The 21,237-nt window shown below is 39.4% G+C and overlaps 2 protein-coding genes across 2 annotated transcripts in view; one reads left to right on the top strand and one right to left on the bottom strand.

Moving 5' to 3' along the window:
- TXNDC16 (thioredoxin domain containing 16) overlaps positions 1–11,663 on the bottom strand; it is a 118,598-nt gene extending 106,935 nt beyond the window's left edge. The window contains exons 1-4 of the mRNA XM_031668973.1: positions 11,400–11,663; positions 3,403–3,512; positions 2,537–2,842; positions 1,535–1,617 (exon numbers count right to left, since the gene is read on the bottom strand). Of these exons, the coding sequence (XP_031524833.1) occupies positions 1,535–1,617; positions 2,537–2,699 (246 nt within the window). The 5' untranslated portion in view covers positions 2,700–2,842; positions 3,403–3,512; positions 11,400–11,663. The remainder of the gene's footprint in view (positions 1–1,534; positions 1,618–2,536; positions 2,843–3,402; positions 3,513–11,399) is intronic.
- Positions 11,664–11,920: 257 nt separating this feature from the next.
- GPR137C (G protein-coupled receptor 137C) overlaps positions 11,921–21,237 on the top strand; it is an 88,400-nt gene continuing 79,083 nt past the window's right edge. The window contains exon 1 of the mRNA XM_009211547.4: positions 11,921–12,676. Within this exon, the coding sequence (XP_009209811.2) occupies positions 12,233–12,676 (444 nt within the window). The 5' untranslated portion in view covers positions 11,921–12,232. The remainder of the gene's footprint in view (positions 12,677–21,237) is intronic.

Below are 21,237 nucleotides of genomic sequence, written 5' to 3'. Positions count from 1 at the left end.
AAACAATCTTAAATGCTGCTTTTTGTGAAATCTTTCCCAATACCATCTGTGACTTTCCACCTCAAAAATCAAATATGGGCTTTCTTCCCTTTAAACTTCAATAGGCTAGGCACGGTGGCTCACGCCTGTAATCCCAGCACTTTGGGAGGCTGAGGCAGGAAGATCACCTGAAGTCAGAAGTTCGAGACCAGCCTGACCAATATGGTGAAACCCCATTTCCACTAAAACTACAAAAATTAGCCAGGCATGGTGGCATGTGCCTGTAATCCCAACTACTCGGGAAGCTGAGACAGGTGAATTGCTTGAACCCAGGAGGAGGAGGTTGTAGTGAGCCAAGATCGCACCACTGTACTCCAGCCTGGGTGACAGAGCGAGACTCCGTCTCAAAAAACAGAAAAAAAAACTTCTATGGCACTTTATTTGTATCTCTCCTATTACAATGATCATAGTTATTCTATTTAATAACTAGCATTCTATTCCAGTTACTATATGCATAGTTATTTAGTGACAGTCTACCAGCTAAACAGTATGATTATCCCTGTTGAGTTTCCTACCAACCTACTGCTTCATTTCTAAGTTTCAATTTAAAATTTTATTCAGAGATCCTTGGAGATGATTGCCATTATCACTCTACAGTGAAATCACTTGTTCAAAGTTAATTGAGATCTCTACACATACAGAATTGCCACATTTAAAAAATAGGTACTTTTTAAGGTATACAGCCAATGTTGGTTAACGTTTCTGTGCTGTCTGCCCTGGGAACTCTAGCTGCAGAGACCAAGAGTGACAATAGCCATCTCTTAGAAGAGGAAGGCTAATGAACTAAGAAAAAATGTACTCAGAAAGTCAGGTAGACATTAACCTGAAAGAATTTAGTATCACTGGGTTACCTCTCATTCAGGTGTCTGATGTATAAATTCTAAGTTTAAATTAAATAAAAGGCTTACGTATCTATGTAATCCATGATGCATGTGGAAATTTTCTATAATACTCTATAGCAAGTTTGAACATTTTTTGAGAAAACAATTAAATATGTAATGTTGAGTTGTTATAACTTTGTTCTAAAAATAAATGCGAAAAAGTGAAACACAAACCATTATAAAGAGTTATAAGAATAGAAAAAAAACTATTTAATTACCTCCATTTTAAATGTTACTGCAGTTTGTGTAATAAAAATTTAAAAACAGTTGAATTTTGGCTACCTATTACGAAATATTCATTAGGCAAAACAAAACAGAACAAAAACCTAACTATAGGTTTGAGAAATGATACCACAGGCCCAATAGAATGGTTTACAACATAAAGTTAAATTCTAAGCTAAAAGTTTTTAAACAGCTTTTTGTCCCCTCTATATGTAGTATATTATACAATAATCTGAAACTATCATTCTGGGCTGCTGTTTATTCTTCTGGAAAAAATGTATTTCCACTTTGGAAAAGATATGAAATGGAAGTATTTTAAGATATTCAGTCTTAAGCCATAAAGTTGTAAGATGTTTGTCACTAATATTTTAGTAACATAAATATCTTTCTACCTTGGCAACTGAAATTCCATAGTCCTGCAATGGTCTAACAGCCTCATTCAGTTCTTCAAGAAACACAGATGTTCTTGGGGAATCTAAAATAATAAATGTTTCATGAATGTTTATGAATTGCCCCTTAAAAATGAATTTTAAAATCTGCAAACACAGAATAATTTGTCCAACTAGCATACAACAACAATTAATTAAACATATCTCATTACATATTTTCACACCCTTATTTTACTATTGCCTCATTATTCTTACTTCTAATGTTTTTATCATGATGTATTTTAACTTTGTAAATGGACCTTAAATACTTACTAAAACAAGAATATGATGTTTCATTTGAACCTAACATTTGGCATTTTTCCTCCAAATTTAATACCATATACCCAACACACATGTACACATATAAAAACTTTCCAAATGATTTTAAAATACCATTTTCGAATCACAATTATAATAAGGGAGCCAACAGAAATGTGTACTCACTTCACTTATTAATTCCAAGAATAGTATTTTTAAGACATGAAGACTTGAATTGGACTATCAAAACATTGTTATGTTCAATAGTTATATTAGTTAATTCAGTACAATTAACAATACAGCTAAAGCAGGGTATTAAAGTATTACATTTAAAGTTTTTAAAAACTTAAAACACATGCTAAAAACATGAGAAAGTATTCTTTCAGATGTTATGTTAGTAGCTAATTCTTACCTTGTATTTACTATGAACTAAGCATATAAGTAAAATCATTTAATCCTCACAACAAACTTATAAAGTACTGTTTCTTGTGAACAGATGATGAAAGAAAAACACAGAGAAGCTAAGTGACTTAACCAAGGTCACACCACAGGCCAAGTGGCAGGAGCCGGATTCAAACCCAGTCAGGATTATAGTAACAGCTGTATAGCACATATTATTAATCTTAACAGTAATCTCCCACTGTGCTTATTGATTAAATAGCAATAAAAACATCACAAGAATCATATTAGAATTTTAAAAATACTTACCAGCTTGACAAAAATAAGCTAAAGAGGCTTTTCCTGGTTGCAATGTACTAAAATATTTCTGAGGACTCAGTTCTAGTAAAGAGTCTACTGTTGGCATGTAAAAACTGCACATTATAACAAAAGAGATCCCAACTCTAAAGACACTGAAGCCAGAAGACATCATGAGCTGCAGCTGCACATGAGTGGAAGATTTTTGACTGCTTTTTCACTGCTGTGTTCTGTTTCCTAAGACAACACCTGGCACAGAGAAGGTATTCAACGATGGTTTGTTGAACAAATTTGTTAAATGAATGAATGGAATAAAATCTGCAAAAAGAAAGTTGTCATTAGTCACATCATTTGATTTTGCTAGTACTTTATCGTAAAAATTTGAGGGGGGACAATATGTAACAACACTGACTTGATAATACTATTGATTTTTGATACTTACAAAAGATACCAAAGCTATCTAGAAAATGCTTAATTTAGTAGAGTATTTAGTTAAGCTAATTGTCATTTTCAAGGGTTCTAAAATTAATTCTCAAACATTAATCAATCCATTTTTAATTGGGCATTTTGTTTTTATCTATAGTTGATTATGAGAAATAATCAAGTAATTATTTAATACCATTTAGATGGGAGTCAGACATCCAAAATATGCCTAATATGTTTACTTTTACTTTAAATCCCATAGAAGAAACCTATTAAAACAATGGAAGAACATTCCTTCCAAATATACATAATTTGTAATGCCTAACCCTTAGATTTCTTTATACTGCTTAAAAATTTAAATATCTTTTTCAACTCATACTTTAATTCAACTCTATGTTCTGAAATCAAATTTGTTCTAGACATCCTCCTCTTATCTTCTTTCTTGGTGTACTTACTTCCATGCTGTCCTCTGTATCTGCTGTTAATTCTCTTTGTTTTCTATTTTGTTACTTTCAAATTTTTCTTGAACAACTTCAGGAAGTTTTCTACTGATGATCTATGTTATCTACATTTAAAAGAAGAAAGTTTAGAAAGAATAGTATAATATAAAACCAGCCACAGCTATAGGTGAAAATTTTGTGTTAGAATTTTTAAAATTTCAAACAGGACCCATCTCTTTCAAATGTAAGCTCACTATCTCAAAATAGGCAATAGGAAAAAACAGCAAAAGATTATTTCTATATGCTCCTAAAGGTAGAATTTTTCAGCAAAGAAAAAAATGATAAAGAATTTGAAATGTATGAAAAATCATATTCAATTGAGTATTTCCTCTGCTCATTCAATATTATCAATAAGCATATAGTATCTCTCCCTAATAAGCCGGTGTTCCTCAAAAAAAAAAAAATGAAGCAATTACTCATTGGTTATTTCCTAATAATTCTGTTCATCAGAGATAGTATATATCAGTGAAAAAATTTGCCATCAATTTTTAATGAGTCAAGAGTTCAAAAACTCAAAGGAAAATGACAAGCAAGAACTATAAGAGGTATATAAAAATGTAACTTTAATGACATAATTAAGGAATATCATTGCCATTAAAATTGATTATACATTATAACCATTTTAAACCAGCCTATTTTAAAGATACTTTATATTAATAGGGATGTTTTAAAATAGGTCATCCACTATTTTCTTCATATTCTGGAGAAAATGAATGCATTTCTGAGGCTAAGGGAATAACTATATAACGTTCATTACTGTATATGAAATAACTGTAACCTAATTAAACTGTACAACACGAAAAGCACAGGTGAAAGATTTGAGTATAGAATATCATCTTACCTGGTCTCTAGGTTATAATTTAACTATTTTAACACGAAATTGGACACTAGTGTTAACACATTACTCTTTTCCCTTAGAATGTATTTTGTAGCACAAAAGGTCTAACCAGACAGCCAATCCTTAAATATTTTTCCATATCTTCTATCTCGTTGGACAAACCAGATTATACATGTGAAAGTACTGTGCTTTTAATCAGTTAGAGACATTGGTGATTGTTCTAACATATGTTTAGAGTTAGGAACTCAGTAGTCATCTCTGTAGTTTGCTCCATCTATGGTAAGATTTGATTATTTTAAAAATTACTTAAAGCAAAGAATACCACATGGGTCAGCTAGAAGTAGAATTTATGTCTTCATAATGAAATAAATACTGAATAATGATTTAAGCAAAACCATAACAACTGTTGAGAGAAAGGGAAGATAGAAAATAAGGAAACATGCAGCTAGGGTGGGAAAAGAAATGAAAAGAGAACTAAATTTTCAACTTTCACAAAACCAAAACTAAGTTTATTGAAAATAGGAAGGTCAATGCCAAAACAAACAGTGAGCAGTTAAAAGTAATTGGTTCTAACGAAGAAGAAATGGAGGCAAGGGAGTTGGGGAAGGATATCTACCTTGTAGGGCCATGGAAGAGTAGACATTTCACATGCATGCAAAATAAAACGCATTTGCTCAGAGACATGCGGTCCTCATATAAAGATCTTAACTAAAGGCAAGAGGATGTGGGTGGAGAAAGAGAGTATCAGCAAGAGCACAGTGAAAACAAAGATACAAAAGGTACTCAGTGACTTTTTTTTTTTTTAACCTCCAGTAATTAGAAAAGGGAATGAAAAACAATACTTGGCCAGCCACAGTGGCTCACGCTTATAATCCCAGCGCTTTGGGAGGCCGAGGCAGGAAGATCACTTGAGCCCAGGAATTCAAGAGTAGCCTAGACAACATAAGAGACCCTGTCTCTATTAAAAGTAAGAAAAAAAAATTTGTCATGCATGGTGGCACACACCTGTAGTCCCAGCTACTCGGGAAGCTATGGGAGGATCGTGATTGAGGCTGCAGTGAGCCATGATCACGCCACTGCACCCCAGCCTGGGTGAAAGAGGAAGATCCTGTCTAAAAAAACAAAACAACAACAACAACAACAAAAATTAATACCACAAAAATCTAGGTATCAAAACCAAGTGATGAGTACCTTTGGAGAAATGTGGCCATATTATCTTGGTGTGACAGTCCATTAGTATAGTTCTAGTTCTCCTTGCAGTTACTGATTACACTGAAGCTCCCTCCATCCCCCACCTCTGGGGAAGTTAGTTAAGACCACCAGATGACTTACTGTGGCCAAGAAAATGTGAGCAAAAGTGACATCTGTCTCTTTTGGGCAACAGTTTCGGCAGCTAGTGTTAACAAGGCCAGGCTTTACTGTCTTCTGTTGCAATCAAGAGAAATGCCCGAATGGTGCCTATTCTATGAGCATAAGCATAACAGAGAACTCCTAGCTAATGTGTAATAAGCATGTGACAGAGGAAGAAATAAACCTTGTTGTTTTGTCACTGAGATGGCAGGGGCTATTATAGCAGCATAAACTATTTTCTCTTAACCTGTATATAAACTAGAAGTGAGATGCCACCTTGACAAAGACTCCAAAACACTGGGTTAGGGGTCAAGCAGCATAGAAACTGTTCTAGGCCTACTCAAGGAAACATTTATCAGAGACTGGAGCTCAGCAAGTGACCCATATTAACAAGTTTGATAAAACTGTCACTACAATAGTTTGGAGGTGACATGTACCTGATTAACTTACAATGAATATGTACCTAGGTTCCTGTGGCTAATGAACTTATTTATAGCCCTAAAAGAAGAGGTTGGAAGATAGATTAGTACTGTGTGATGGTAGCTGTTGGTGGTGTTTAACCAGGTATTAAAAGAAAAATACTCAGAGAAGAACTGCCATCCAAAAGACTAGATGTTCAAAACTTAAAACAATCCTTAGGCGCCCACCGGAACATGGTCACAAAGCAAACTGACAAAACTGCTCAGACACAGAAAGAGGCCAAATGCTCCAAAGCCAATTTCAGATGTGGCCAAGAATAATAAAAATAGAAGAACCTCACACAGGGCAAAGCCAAGGACCACGGAGAACTATGCTGTAGGGCATGTGAAGAGTAAGAACGATTTGTTACTGGTCTAAAATAATGACATAAATACAGAAATGGAGTGTAAATGTTTAGAACATTTTATAGCAATTTCACACAGTAATTTTATGTTTATTGAATCTAGAAATTTTTAAATTGGGCTTGAAATTTGATATTCTTTATTTCATTTTTCCTGTAATTCATTTCTATTGTGTTAGATAGGAGTGGTGTTGTTGTTGTTTCAACTGGCACAGAGAACTCAGGGAACAGAACTAGAGCCCTAGCAACATTTGCCTAGAGAGATTTCAACTGTAGATTGCTACAATCTAGAATCTGGTGTGTGTTTTCCATTCTTCCTCTCTCCAAACAGGAACACTTATAGTTCTCTCTCCCAACACTGTCTTATGTATTCAACAGGGGCTGGCAGACAGATAACTTCTATCTAGACCAGTAAAGAGGTGACCACTGCTGGGCATTACTCAGGGATCCTGAACTTCAGGCTTCACGTAGTGAAGATGGTAATTCTGAATTACCTCCACCAGGAAAAGCCAAGGAAGAACTACACGTACAAAGGAAAGCATTTGTTGACAAGATAGAATGTTCAAATGTTTCTAGTTCTCTGCACGTTAAAATTATACCTCTCACTTCCTTGAGTTAGGTATGGCCATGACTTGGCCAATGAAATGTGCAAGGTGACATATACTTCTGGAAGCTTTTAAGAGTCAGTATACGTGTGCAATGAATCACAACACACTTTCCCTCTGCCATGATCACTGATAACACTCAAAATTAGGCCTTCTCTGTCAGCCCAAGTCCCAGAAAGAGAACACCATGGGGAAAAGCTCCCAGCTGATCCAATATAAATTAAACTATTATGTGACAGTTACTACGGGACTGAATGAAGGGGGAACAAAGGCAGAAATGAAAATAAAGACAAAATAATCTGTTTTAAAGAAGGGGTCAGGAGGCTCCTTGTTCTAGTGAATAAGGGCCTTGAGCTTCCACAACCCTTCATATTTACTGGGTAGCAAGAACAGGGAGCAGCAGGTAAAGGTTGGTCAGCTGCTTGATTTATCACAGGTTCACATGATTGCTAACAGGCTTCAGATGTTCCTGCAGATAATCACAAGAAGCACTGCGCCTGGGGCATGACTGGCCTCAGCCTTCTTCTGGGCGGCAGACACAGTGTGTCAGTTTGCCAACAACCTGCTTCATGAGAACAGTTTGCTGTTCGCCTCCAGTGGTATACTGAGTTGGTTACGACCCCCATTCTTTCTACCTCCAACACTATTAGGCTGGACGTGGTGGCTCACACCTGTAATCCCAGCATTTTGGGAGGCTGAGACAGGTGGATTACCTGAGGTCAGGAGTTCAAGACCAGTCTGACCAACATGGTGAAACCCTACTAAAAAGTACAAAAGAATTAGCCAGGCTTGGTGTCAGGTGCCTGTAATCCCAGCTACTCAGGAGGCTGAGGCAGGAGAATCGCTTAAACCCAGGAGGGGGAGGTTGCCATAAGCCGAGATTGCACCATTGCACTCCAGCCTGGGCAACAAGAGTGAAACTCCATCTCAGGAAAAAAACAAAATAAACTATGATTTTAAACTCCTAATGTTTCGGGGTTGTTTCCACAGTATAACCCAGTCTAGCACTATTAATAGACCTGGTCTTAGTAATGGGTAAAAGGATTATGACTTGAACATAAGACGACTCTTTAAAATGCAATTTGACTATTATCACAACAGATGCCAATACTAAGAGACAGGAAAAGTCACAGGTAAATGTTTTCCATAGCATGTTTGCCAATACTACCGATACACCTCCCAACTACATGTAGACTTTGAGCCTTTGGGCTGGAAGAGGCCCTCAATTCTTCAGTATAATGGTCCTGCTAGCATGGATCAGAGTTGGCATGTAAGATGTAACTTTTGTCTCATCCCTAAAGAAGTATGTTTGCACAGCTCATTTAAATAATAGAAAGAATGAGTGACATGTAACTAAAGACTAATACAAGAGGGTAACCACACTGTAAGAATGGCTCCGTGAGACAATAGTAGAAAAAGGGCTAAAGCATGCACATAAAATGTTAAAGGCGATAAAAGTGTGCTTTGTTCAGCAACCGAATGTTAAGCTCCAAAGGACATCAAGAAGGAAGTACTTCAAGAGAAAATGCTAGACTTCTTGTTAGTAAGGAGACAGTATAAGGATTTGCCTTTGTGTTCCTGAGGCAGGTAGAACAGGTGGTAGCCCTCGTTAGCCCCACCAATCCCATTTTGGTATAGGGTACCATATGCAATAGTAATTGACAAACAGTTCTGCTTTTTTTTTTTTTTTTTGAGACAGTCTTGCTCTGTCACCCAGGCTGAAGTGTAGTGGTGCAATCTCCACTCACTGCAAGCTCCGCCTGCCCAGTTCACGCCATTCTCCGGCCTCAGCCTCCCGAGTAGCTTGGAGTATAGGCGCCCACCACCACGCCCTGTTAATTTTTTGTATTTTTAGTAGAGACAAGGTTTCACCGTGTTAGCCAGGGTGGTCTTGATCTCCTGACCTCATGATCTGCCCGCCTCGGCCTCCCAAAGTGCTGGGATTACAGGCGTGAGCCACCGTGCCCGACCCAAACAGTTCTGCTTTTAAATGGTTGAAAGACTACTATGCTAGGGTCATCTGTCCTCTCAGAACAACAATATTAAATCTTTATGCATTTGGACACATTTAAATTTTAGAATAACTGACACCAAGCTTTTCTAGGAAACCCTTGGTTAGTTCCCCCTTTATAGGCCTAATATTCCCTTATGATTAACCATAAAATTAATGGCTTTCCCTCTCCGAAAAGAAGGAAATTAACAACTATAACTATTAAATAAATTGTATCAACATCTGTGGCCATCATACTCAGGAAAAAGACACACTTCCTATTTTGCAACAAATGGAGCATATAATGCTTACAAAGTTCACGCCTAAGAACATTCTGTCTGAAGTCAGCTTGCTTAGTTTAATGCTGCTACTGGAGAACAGAACCTGCTCACTGAACCAGCCTCAAATAAAATGTTGATTAGATCTCAACACAGTTTATCATTTCAGATCCAAGGAGGCAATAAAAGGGGTCAACATCTCTCCCCTTTAGAGCCTTTTCAAAGCAGTTGGGAGAAAAATCCTCTACCTGCACCCTCACCCCGCAACTCTATACACACACTCCCATCCCCCAAAAAAGAAGAAAGGAGGAGGCTATCCAGATTTGCTTTTACTGACACATGGCAGGTGGCAGGTAAATTTCACAAAGACCTAAAATTAGTATAGGTACCATCCAGATGTTTACTATCACTTTGAGCAGAGAATACAGGAGAAAAACACTTTTATAGTAAAAGTCTATTGATGACTTGAAATGTGCACATCAATGATTATGGAAGATGCAAATAGGCCATGGCAGAGAATATGCGGTGCCCTTGATTTTGACAAGTGCCTAAAACCACACAACTCTGATTTTATGCTTAAATGCTTAAGCACATTACTGCAATCAATTACATCACTGCTGTCATGAGCATCCTGTCTCCTATTTGAAGAGACTTGTGTCCTGCCCTAACCACATTCTCTAAAAACACATGAGATGAAGTTCTTATGTTCCAATAAACAAAATCCTGCTCCAAAGCACAGATGTTGGATTAGGCCTATTAACTTATTAGAGCAAGCCGTACCCTCTCATACACTGCACTCTCTACCTGCTCAGCTGAACGTTTCATCTGAGGGATGTCTAGGTAACAGTGCCGGGCCTGTACATCTACTACTACAGTTTGTCAGCAAACCTCTAAGGAACTCGAACCACACTAGTATCTGGTACCTGGACAAACGACTATCCCAGACTCTACAAAATAGACTTTAAAGTTCCCTGTGGAATACTTAGCTAGGAAAAAGAGAGAGCACCACTCTTCTTGGGCAAAGCATAGGACAAAGGCCAGCCTGGACAATATAGTGAAACCTCGTCTCTCCCAAAAAGAAAAAAAAAAATCAGCTGGGCATGGTGGCACCAGTACCTGTAGTCCCAGTTACTTGGGAGGCTGAGGTGGGAGGATTGCTTGTGCCCAGGAGGTGGAGGTTTGCAGTGAACTGTCACTACAGCCTGGGTGACAGAGCGAGACCCTGCACGAAAAAAGAAAAACAAAAAAGCATAGGACAAAGGATGGTGAGGTAAGGAAAGCTGGGTCTTGGTTGCTCCAATAGACGTGGCAATGTCTTTCACAAGGATATTGAATTCGTAATGTGCTGTATATTCTAAAGAAAACAAATTATTTCCTCTTAATTTTGCACTACTTGCTAATTTTATTCCCAAATAGGAAAAAAAAAAAAATCAACAACTATGTGCCAGCCTAATATACATTAGTCTATGTGATTATTCCTCGCTTCTTTACAGCAGTAACATAGCATGTATTTTCTCTCTCAGCCCCAGGAATAGCGCCACCATCTACCATACACAGGTCCAAGGGCTTCAATACATGTGGAATTTAAACAGTACAGAATATTCTACTTCCTCTCCAGGCAATCATCAGACTTACAAGTCTGTTTCTGCCTTTTTCCCAAAACTGAAGCCCAGAGCATCTTCCCAAATTCTACGTTTGAAAGAACGAGCTTCCCCCTGCTCACAGATCGCTTCAACATCCATCTGACACTACTATTACTCCTCCTTAAGAGACATATCCCTTGGGAGGGAAGTGTCTTTCACTTAAGAGCTCCGGTTCTCCCCGTTGCCCCTTTCCATCCCCTTGACCCACAAAGGGCTCCGGTGTTTCCCGCCGTTCATACAGCTAAAACAGAAGGTAAAACGCCCTCAGGAGGCTCCAGGTGAGGCCCTTCAGTGCCCCAGAGGCGGGTGTCCTAAGTCAGACTCCGGAGCTCTGCAGTGCAGCCCTGGCTACAGAAAGCCGCTTCGTCTGAATCCCCCCGGGTCTGCAGGCAGAGCCCACAGCCTGAAGGACCGGCGCTGCCACCTACCTGCCCGGGACCTGCGGACGGGGACCTGGGCCGTTCCTGAGGCCGCGCGGCCAACAGTTCCCGCCGCCACGCGACGGAGTAGGAGGCAGAAGGCCGGGCCGTGCCAGACTAGCCGGGTAGCCTGGAACCACTTCGCCAACCTGCGAAGGCGTAGCACCGCTCCTTCCCAGCCTGCGGCCACCACCGACTCGACAGAGTCGGCCTCCCGGACAAAAAACAACCTGCGAAGCTCCTCCTTCTCCTCGTGCTCCCTACGTGAGGTATTCTCTAACCAATGGGAAGCGCGGTGGGCGGAGCGAGAGTGACAGACGATTACAGAGTCCTCCCGCCGGCGCGAACGGGCGGTGCAGTAGCAGGTCCAATCAGCAGCGTGGGTGGGAAGTACAGGGGAGGGAGAAAGTAGGAAAATTAAGCCCCCAATCAGATTTCGGGGCCCTCGAGCGACGGGTACGGCGGCCCGTGGCCTTCCGAGCACGGCGCTCAGGGGGCGTGCCTGGCCGGGCCAATCGGCGCGAGCCCACAGTGCGGAGCGAGCGCCTCAAATGCTCGGGTTTCTCAGCTGATTGTCTCCAGCCGAGAGTTGTTTTTTGCAGCTACGGAGCCGAGCCGCAGCAGGAGGAGCCGAGACCCCCGAGGGGTGGGGGGAAAGAGGAGGCGGGGTCGGGGGGAGCCGCGGCTGCTCTGCGCGGGACTCCGGGTCCCGTCACGGCGCTTCCTGGGGTTAGAGGCTGGGGTGGGTGGGGGGTAAGGGGGCAGTCCTTCTCCCCTTCGACGGCGGCTCCGAGTCCAGCCCCTTCCTTCCCGCGCTCGCTCGCCCGGCCCCCAGCCCCCTCATGAGGGTGTCCGTGCCGGGTCCGGCGGCCGCTGCGGCCCCCGCGGCCGGCCGCGAGCCCTCCACGCCCGGCGGGGGCGGCGGAGGCGGAGGCGCCGTCGCTGCCGCCTCAGGCGCCGCGGTGCCGGGCTCCGTGCAATTGGCGCTGAGCGTCCTGCACGCCCTGCTCTACGCCGCGCTGTTCGCCTTTGCCTACCTGCAGCTGTGGCGGCTGCTCCTGTACCGCGAGCGGCGGCTGAGTTACCAGAGCCTCTGCCTCTTCCTCTGTCTCCTGTGGGCAGCGCTCAGGACCACCCTCTTCTCCGCCGCCTTCTCGCTCAGCGGCTCCCTGCCCTTGCTCCGGCCGCCCGCTCACCTGCACTTCTTCCCCCACTGGCTGCTCTACTGCTTCCCCTCCTGTCTCCAGTTCTCCACGCTCTGTCTCCTCAACCTCTACCTGGCGGAGGTAAGGCAGGAGGGCCGGCATGCGGGGCCCGGGCGGGTACGCGGGGCCGCCGGGATCAACTCCCGCTGAGGACCAGCGGGGGCCGGGGGGTGGGCAGCTAGAGGCGGACTGGAAACCAGCCTGGAGAAACTGAGGCACACCTGGAGTGCGAGCCAGTGTTTTCGTCCTAAACTTAAGTGGCTGATTGGCTCGATTACTGAGGGGTCCGGGGCTAGGGGGTGAGTGAGTGAGAGTGTGTGTGTCTGACAACTTAAAACAGCAACGGAACGAACCCTTTGTTTGGTGTTCTGGCCGTCTGAGGTAAGGCGTTGGTGGCACCAACAAAGTGGCATCTCAAGAAGTAGCAGCCCCGGTGGCTCTGCTGAAGCCGGACTGTGTTGAGGGAGGTTGGATGCTGAGGTAGCAGCAGCTCTGCTGAAGCTGGACTGCTGCCAGCCATTACGTCACCAGGCAGAGCTGTTCCTCTGCTATTGTTGCTGCGTTTCTTTTATTAGAAGCTTATATTCCCTCCTGCATCTCCTTTCCTGTGGCTCGATAAGCCTCACGCAAATTTCGTTCGATAGTTCCCCAGCAGGGTTGATGATCAATAACCAATGCTGAGGATCAGGATAAGGACCTCCATAAAGCCCTTAATGTTTGTCCCAGTTGCTTCATGCTTTAGTGGTTTATCCTACCTCCTATAGCATAGTCTTTTTTGGACCTTATTAAGAGAAAAAAATACTAGCTCAACCTGTGCCTATTGCAGAAACAAAATCACCAAACTGTTTTTGCAATAACTTGCTTAATATCTGGAACCTAATCACACCCCCTTTCTCTTTTATGGGGAATTGCTGGTTGGATTGCATTGTTCTGCAGCGCTTAGGTATTTGACCCATTTCAAACAGGTTTGGGAGTGTAAGATTGTCAATCATGTGTGTCAGCTTGTGGTATTTAAGCCATAATATTTTGAGAATTTCCCCCAAGAAAGTCCTCCTTCCCACCAAAAGAAAAGCTTGAGGAGGGGAGGAAGCAAGGTGACATCATATGCTTAATACAGACTAATATAGAATAATATTGGCCTATGCAGCTAATCCTCTCAAAGGCTTTTTTCGAGGTGATGGAATTAATATAGTTCCAAGCAAAAATTTTTTTTAAAATGACGTAGATTAAGTGTTTATATTTCCTACATAAACCAACTCTTTTCTCGTTTAATAAATAGGAAGTAGAATGCATAATTTTAAAGTCAGTCATAACGTCAACTATTTAGCACACTAAAAACAATAGTTGAAAACAACAAAACTAATTTAGCTTTTATTATTTTCCTTCTCCATCCTTTAAAAGTCCAAACAATACAATGACAAAACCCCAAAGCAGTAAGCGGAAATAAGCAGCATAGGTTATCACAAATGAGATAATGATGCCATAGTCGTGTCACTTATTTGAGGATGTTCTAGTTGTCGTTTAAGCTGTTGTAACACTTCTACCCTTTATACTTAAACTGATACATTGTAATCTTCCTGCCACCATTTCAGATAGTGTGTTAGTGACTTCTCAACACTGAAGCTTTTACTCCAGCTTGAGATGTTTACCTGAAAGTGACTAGCGATTTTTATGCCAGGAGCATCAGATGACTTGTTTTTTCCCTATACATTTTGATTTACAAAATCGTATGAATGATTCACTGTAAAATAGTTGGTAGGCATTTCATAAAGTGGATTAAACACTCTTTTTTACTTCTTGAGGTATAACATATACCATAAAGTCCACAATCTTAAATGCACACCTAGATGAAATTTTACATCTGTATACACCCATGTTACCACCACCCAGATTAAGATATAAAGCATTTTCCGTGTCCCAGAAGGTTCCCTTTTTACCATCTCCCAGTCAGTAGCTCGCTCAGATAAGCACAAAGTGGGTAAACACCATCACAAAAAAGGATATATATTTAAGCTCAAAATCCTGAAGGTAAGCTTATATAGCATAGAATCCACAGAGTATCTAGATTGGGTCTTCAGACTTTGAGCTAATACTCAAGCTAGTGAGGAAGAATTTAAAGTCTAAAAGTCTTCCTGTTAAATGTTTGTGTGATGTACTTTTTTTAAAACGATGAAACTCTATTAACCTGAAAAACATAATTTGGAAAGAAGCTGGGATAAAGCTTTTTTCCTTTGTAATGCCTGCTAAAAAGGGTGTGAGTTGTTTGTCCTTTCTTTTTATAATCAAATTAGCGATTTTAGGACACAATTGTACTTAAGAGAACAAATTGTCAGTTTTTTTGAAAGCCTATTTGAAAGGAGATATCTTAACCAGAAATCATTTCTCTTTTCATTACAGAAAATTGCCAGGAACCTGTGTTTAAGAGAGTATTTGAGTTCAAATTTTTATATCAATTCCAGATAACTAGAAGTATACTTCCCATTGATCATTCTGAATTAATGAAGTTTTTCCTAGTGAGTTCTTCATATTATAGCAAAGTGGAAGGGAAAGCCTATGTGGTAATAAATATAAGACTTAACTGATGTTTAATTTTTTTTAACCAAAGGCCCCTGTATCTTTTATGAATAGTTGTGTGTGTCTTGATAACCAACTCACTCTGTCTTTACTGTATGCCGTATTAAATACCAATTCCATATTACTTTTCACTTATTTAAAGCATTTGTTTTTTCTGATTCTCACTAAGAGTAGCTTTCAGGACTTAGTTATAAAGAACCGTGGATCAGTATAAAAAGTAAAACAAACCCTACTACTTTGAATACATTTTGGCAGATATTCTAAAACTTATGTTTTTGAAAAAAAGGACTTTGTGTGTGTGTGTGTGTGTGTGTCTATACTTGAAATAAGATGAAGGAAAGTAGGCCTTTCTTAAACAGTTGAGCTTCTCAGTGTTTCGTACTTAACCTCCTGGAAACCGATAGTTGAGAGAGAGGGGGGAAAAAACCACCTTGTACACTAATCTAAAAACACATATTGAACTTCTGGCAGGATAGGTAGGACATGAGCTTTACCAGAGAAAGGTTCACACTCCTGGACTTTTACCGGAGAAGACTTCAATATTTAAAACAGACTATCTGATAAAATTGATTCTGTCTACCATTAGAACATGTTGAACGACTTAAAAGGAGAATTGACAACATCACACAGTATATCCATGTAAGAAACCTGCATGTGAACCTCCTGAATCTAAATTTTTTTTTTTTAATGAGAGTTGATGGTACACCATCTTGAAGTGTTGTGATGCATGCCAAAATCAATGAGTTCATCTTCAACATATTGAAGTTCTTACTTCCAATTTGATCTTAGGAGTGCCAGTTGCTTAATCAGGATAAAGTACAGTGACTTAATCACAATGCCAAAACAGCTAGGAAAATTAAATTCAAAATCTTAACTCTTACATTTATGGATGCTATTATTGTCCCTACCAGTAGATGTATTCTTATCTTGGTATACTTCAAATAACTTGCAAGTCAACTTGCAGGTTCATTGATTTTGTTCTGTTCTTTGATTTCCCACAGAAGTGGAAATCATACTTCTACCACCTAAAATAGAAATTCCTTGAGGATAAGAAGGAATATTTTACATATTTTTATCTCTAGCAACTAGAACAATGGTGATTATATTATTGAATGACACTTTATAAAAAGGTCAAAATTTAGAAAATATTTAGTCATCTAAAATGTAGGGGTTAACTTTATTTTGATGAACATTTGAGGTAAATTATATACTGTCTGGAATCTATTTTCTGCCTAAAAGATTTCATACAATATAGAGTTTTGTTTAATGAAACTATTTTTATCTCATGGCAAATGGCCCATACTAATTAGGGCTTTGCTAATTTAGTTTCAACAAATTCTACAAAATAGAAAAGTCTCTAAGACAAGTCTCATATCCTGAGTCAGTTACTGTTTACCAGAAATAGTGGTTTAGCTCAATGTTTGACTTTTATCCATAACTGACTATAAACTGTTTTTGTCTGAATCTACTAAATTTTTTCACTATCTTGATCTTATTTCTCCTGAAATCATCTGTGAAGCTGAAGTTTCAGATACATACCTGTAACAGAAGACATGATTATAATGCCTTATATGTTATGCAATTGGTATTTTCAAAGCACTTTGTAACATTTATTTTCACAACCCCCATGAAATAGATAGACATGGATGTGATTTGTCCAAAATTAATGGCTAATATGTATCAGATGTGAGACTATTATATAGCTCAGGTGCTATGAAGTCTTACCAAGTAATTTCTTCCTATACCATGAACTTTCCTGGATGTATCATTGCTTTATTACTTGGTGCTTCTCTAACTTGCTTTCCCATTTTCACACTGTTTGAAACTTTTTCCACTGTCTAGCAAAGTCCTTCTTCCCCTTTCATCCACTGCATATGACTCCTGGTTTAAAGAAGTAGAAGCCGGGGTCATCTGGCTGACCATAGATTCAGAAAAATGCCTAACAGTGCTGCAGAGAGTAGTCAGTCTTTTTCAATGCATGATTGGGCTGGCAAGAAAAGGCCAGAAACTACCAAAAAAAAAAAAAAAAAAAAAAACAACCAAAAAACAGCAAATGCAGAATGATAAAATATCACACGAATGTGTGTCTTGGGGGTAGGGCAGGAGTGGTTTTCAGCTGCCTCCTGTTATGCTACTGCCCAGATTTTAATTTTGTGCATTGAGGGTGTAGGGAGGTATCATTGCAGGCTGTGCCTTGCAATGAACTCTTATTAAAGACTTCATCCCCTCCAGCATAATGCCACAATCCTTTAAGTGTACATCTTCAGTGGATCAACTAGGAAAATAAGCAGGTCCTCAGAGCTAGATAGGGGGTACACATTGGGAAATAAAAGTCTTCCCTGGGAATGCAAAACAAGCTCATTCTTGTACAAGTTTGAAGCCTAAATTCACATAAATTCTGTGAGTGGACTAGGGGGTTTCAGGAGATCTAACTTGAAAACATAGTTATCCTAGCTTGATACTAACCTCAAGGAGCTATAAGAAGCAGATGCAAAGCATCTGTGGAGGAATGTACTTTAAACCCAGACTTCTGACAGATAAAATTCCAAAAAACATGGGTTCGGAATCAAAACTCACACTGGGGAATTGTAGATACCAGAATTATCAAATACACAGTACACAATAATTACTCATTTATGAATTAAACACTTGAAATGTAAAACTTAAAATTGGCACATTTGGAAATCATTTTTAATGAAAAAATTAAGAACTGAAATGGATGGTTAAAACAGATTAAACACAGTTAAAAAGAAAAAGTGAACTAGAAGATCTCAGGAAAAAAAATCACTCAGAATATAGCCCAGAGAAATAAAAGATGGAAGATACAACCAATGGGTGAAGAGAGAATGAGGAAATAATGAGCAGGTCCAACATATGTGTAATTGGAATTATAGATAAATTATTCAAAGGGAAAATAAGAGTTTACCCAAATTTATGAAAGACATCAAAGTTTCAAATCCAGAAAGCCCAACATATCCAATGTGGGCTTTGTGAAAACATATTTTAAGTAAACTTCAAAACACTGGCCTGGCGTGGTGGCTCACGCCTGTAATCCCAGCACTTTGGGAGGCCAAAGTGGGCAGATCATGAGGTCAAGAGATCAAGACCCTCCTGGCTAACACGGTGAAACCCCAGCTCTCCTAAAAATACAAAAAATTAGCTGGGCATGGTGGCACGCGCTTGTGGTCCCAGCTACCCGGGAGGCTGAGGCAGGAGAATTATTTGAACCTGGGAGGTAGAAGTTGCAGTGAGCCAAGATCACACCACTGCACTCCAGCCTGGTGACAGAGCAAGACTCCATCTCAAAAACAAAACAAAAAAAAAACTTCAATAATCAATGTGATAAAAACCATATGTATAGTGTAAAGGAGAAAATCATATGATCATCTCAATAGATCCAGAAAGAAGAATTTGACGAAATTCAACCATAAATGATTTTTTTAAATTAACTTTTAGTAAATGAGGTAAAAGGGGGATTTTTTTCAGTCTAATAAAAAGCATCTTCAAAAAGCCTATAGCTGACATTATACTTAAGAAATATTCACCGCATATTACCTAGGACAAGGACAAAGTACTTCACAACATTGTGCTGGAGGTCTTAGCCATTGCAATAGGCAAGGGAAAGAAAAACGTTTGAAAATTAGAAAAACAGAAGTAAAATTGTTGCTATTTGTAGGTGACACAATTTCTTAGGTCCAAAATTCTAATCTATAGATAACTACAGGAAGTAATATCTAGGCTTATAGGATATAACTTTATATACTAGCAGAAAACAGAAAAATGAAATATAAAAATTCCACTTGGCAGGGCATGGTAGCTCACGCCTTTAATCTCAGCACTTTGGGAGTCCAAGTTGGGAGGATCACTTGAGCTCAGAAGTTCAAGACCAGCCTGGGCAGCATAGACCTCATCTCTACAAAAAAATTTTTTAAATTAGCCAGGTGCCGTGGCATATGCCTCTAATTCCAGCTACTTGGGAGACTGAGGTGGAAGGATCACTTGAGTCCAGGAGATCAAGGCTGCAGTGACCCAAGGTTGTACCACTGCACTCCAGCCTGGGCGACAGAACAAGACCCTGTTTCGAAAACAAAAGACAATTCTACATGCAATAGTGTCAAAAAATTAAAATACTTAGGAATAAATAAAAGATGTGCAAGACCTCTACAAGAAAAACTACAAAACATTGAGAGAAATTAAAGAGGCCTCAGTGAATGGAAAAATATACCCTGAAAAGGTCATTGTTTTTAAGGTGTTATTTCTCCCTCAATTTGACCTATAAATTCAGTGCAATTCCTATTACAATTTTTGCAGGATATTTTGGTAGCTGTTGCCAAGATGGTTTTAAAATATGCGTGGACATACGAGGGACTTAGTAAGGATCACACAACTTCAAGAGTAACTGTAAAGCTACAGTAATCAAGAGAGTGTAATACTGGGGTAAAGATAGGCATATAGATCAATGGAGCAGGATAGAGAATCCAGAATTCGACCTATATGTATATAATCAACTGATTTTTTTTCCCCAAAAGTGCCAAGGTAATTTAGTGGGGGAAAAGTTTTGTCAACTAATAGTTCCAAAATAATTGAAAATTCCTATGGGAAAAATGAACATTGATTCTTACCTCACACTATAAAATGTACTTGACATAGATCATAGACCTAACAGTAAAAGCTAAAATGTGTAGAAGACAGGAGAAGATGTTTTCTTGGAGGAGGCAAAGGTTTCATAGTAAACAAAAAGGTGTGAACCAAAATTGACAAATGAGACTTTATCAAAATTTAAAACTTTTGTTTTTTGCAAGACAGATAATGAAGAAGCAAGCCACAGACTGGGAGGAAATATTTGCAGCACATGTATCTGGCAAAGTACATTTATCCAAAATATATAAAGAACTCATAATAAGAAAATCCAGTAAAAATGAACAAAGGATTTGAACAGATACTTCACAAAAGAAGATATATGCATAGCCAAGAAACACATGAAGAGATGCTCAAGATTTAGTTATTAGGAAAACAAAAATTACACTCACATTGAGCTACCACTAAGCATTGATTAGCAGGACTAAAATTTAAAAGAGTGACAATACCAACTATTGACCAAACTGTGGATTAATTGGAACTCCTACACTGATTATATGAATGTAAAGTTTTACAACCACTTTGGAAAACAGTGTAGCAGTTGTTAAAAAACATAAGCCTGTCATAAAATCTAGCCGTTACAGAAGCCAGGTGTGGTGGCACAGGCCTATAGTCCCAGCTACTCAGGAGACTGAGGCAGAAGGATCATTTGAGCCCAGCAGCTCAAGACCAGCCGGGGCAGCATAGCAAGACCCTGTCTCAATACTTATGGAGAAAAATCTGGCCATTATAGATATTTACCCAAGAGAAATGAAAGCATATGTTCCTATAAAAACTTGAACATGGATGTACATAATAGCTTTATTCACAATAGCTCAAAACTGAAATTAACCCAGATGTTCATGAGAAATGAATGAACAAAATATACCAATACAAAGGAATACTACTCAGTAGTAGAAGCAAAGAAACAAACTACTGACACAACAACATGGATTAATCTCAAAATCAGTATGATGAATGAAGGAAGCCAGGGAAAAATGAGCTCACACTGTATCATTTCATTCATGTTAAATTTTAGAAAGTGCAAACCTATGGTCACAAAAAACAGATCACTAGTTTCCTGGGGTCTGGAGCAGAAGGGAGGACTTACAAAAAGGGGGCAGGGTGAAATTTAGTGGGTAGGGAAATATTCTGTATTTGATTATAATAGTTTCAAAGGTTGTACAGCTTTCTTAAAACTCAGAATTGTACACCTTAAATGCATGCAGTGTATTGTACATAAATTATATTTCAATGAAGTTGATTTTAAACATTTCAGGCCTTTGCAATTTACTCCAAGAATAAAAGCTGAAGCAGAGAAGAAATGTACAACATGCAGCTCCATCATTTATCAGCTCTGTGTAACTTGGTTAAGTTACTTGCTTAACCAAGATTTGGTTAAGCACTTACCTTTTCTGTGCCTATTTTCCTTATAAAAATCAGAATAATAT

Source organism: Papio anubis, chromosome 7 (assembly GCF_008728515.1).
Source record: "Papio anubis isolate 15944 chromosome 7, Panubis1.0, whole genome shotgun sequence".
Classification (NCBI taxonomy): domain Eukaryota; kingdom Metazoa; phylum Chordata; class Mammalia; order Primates; family Cercopithecidae; genus Papio; species Papio anubis.
Note: the sequence above shows the minus strand (reverse complement) of the source record. Positions and strands in the feature narration are given on the sequence as shown.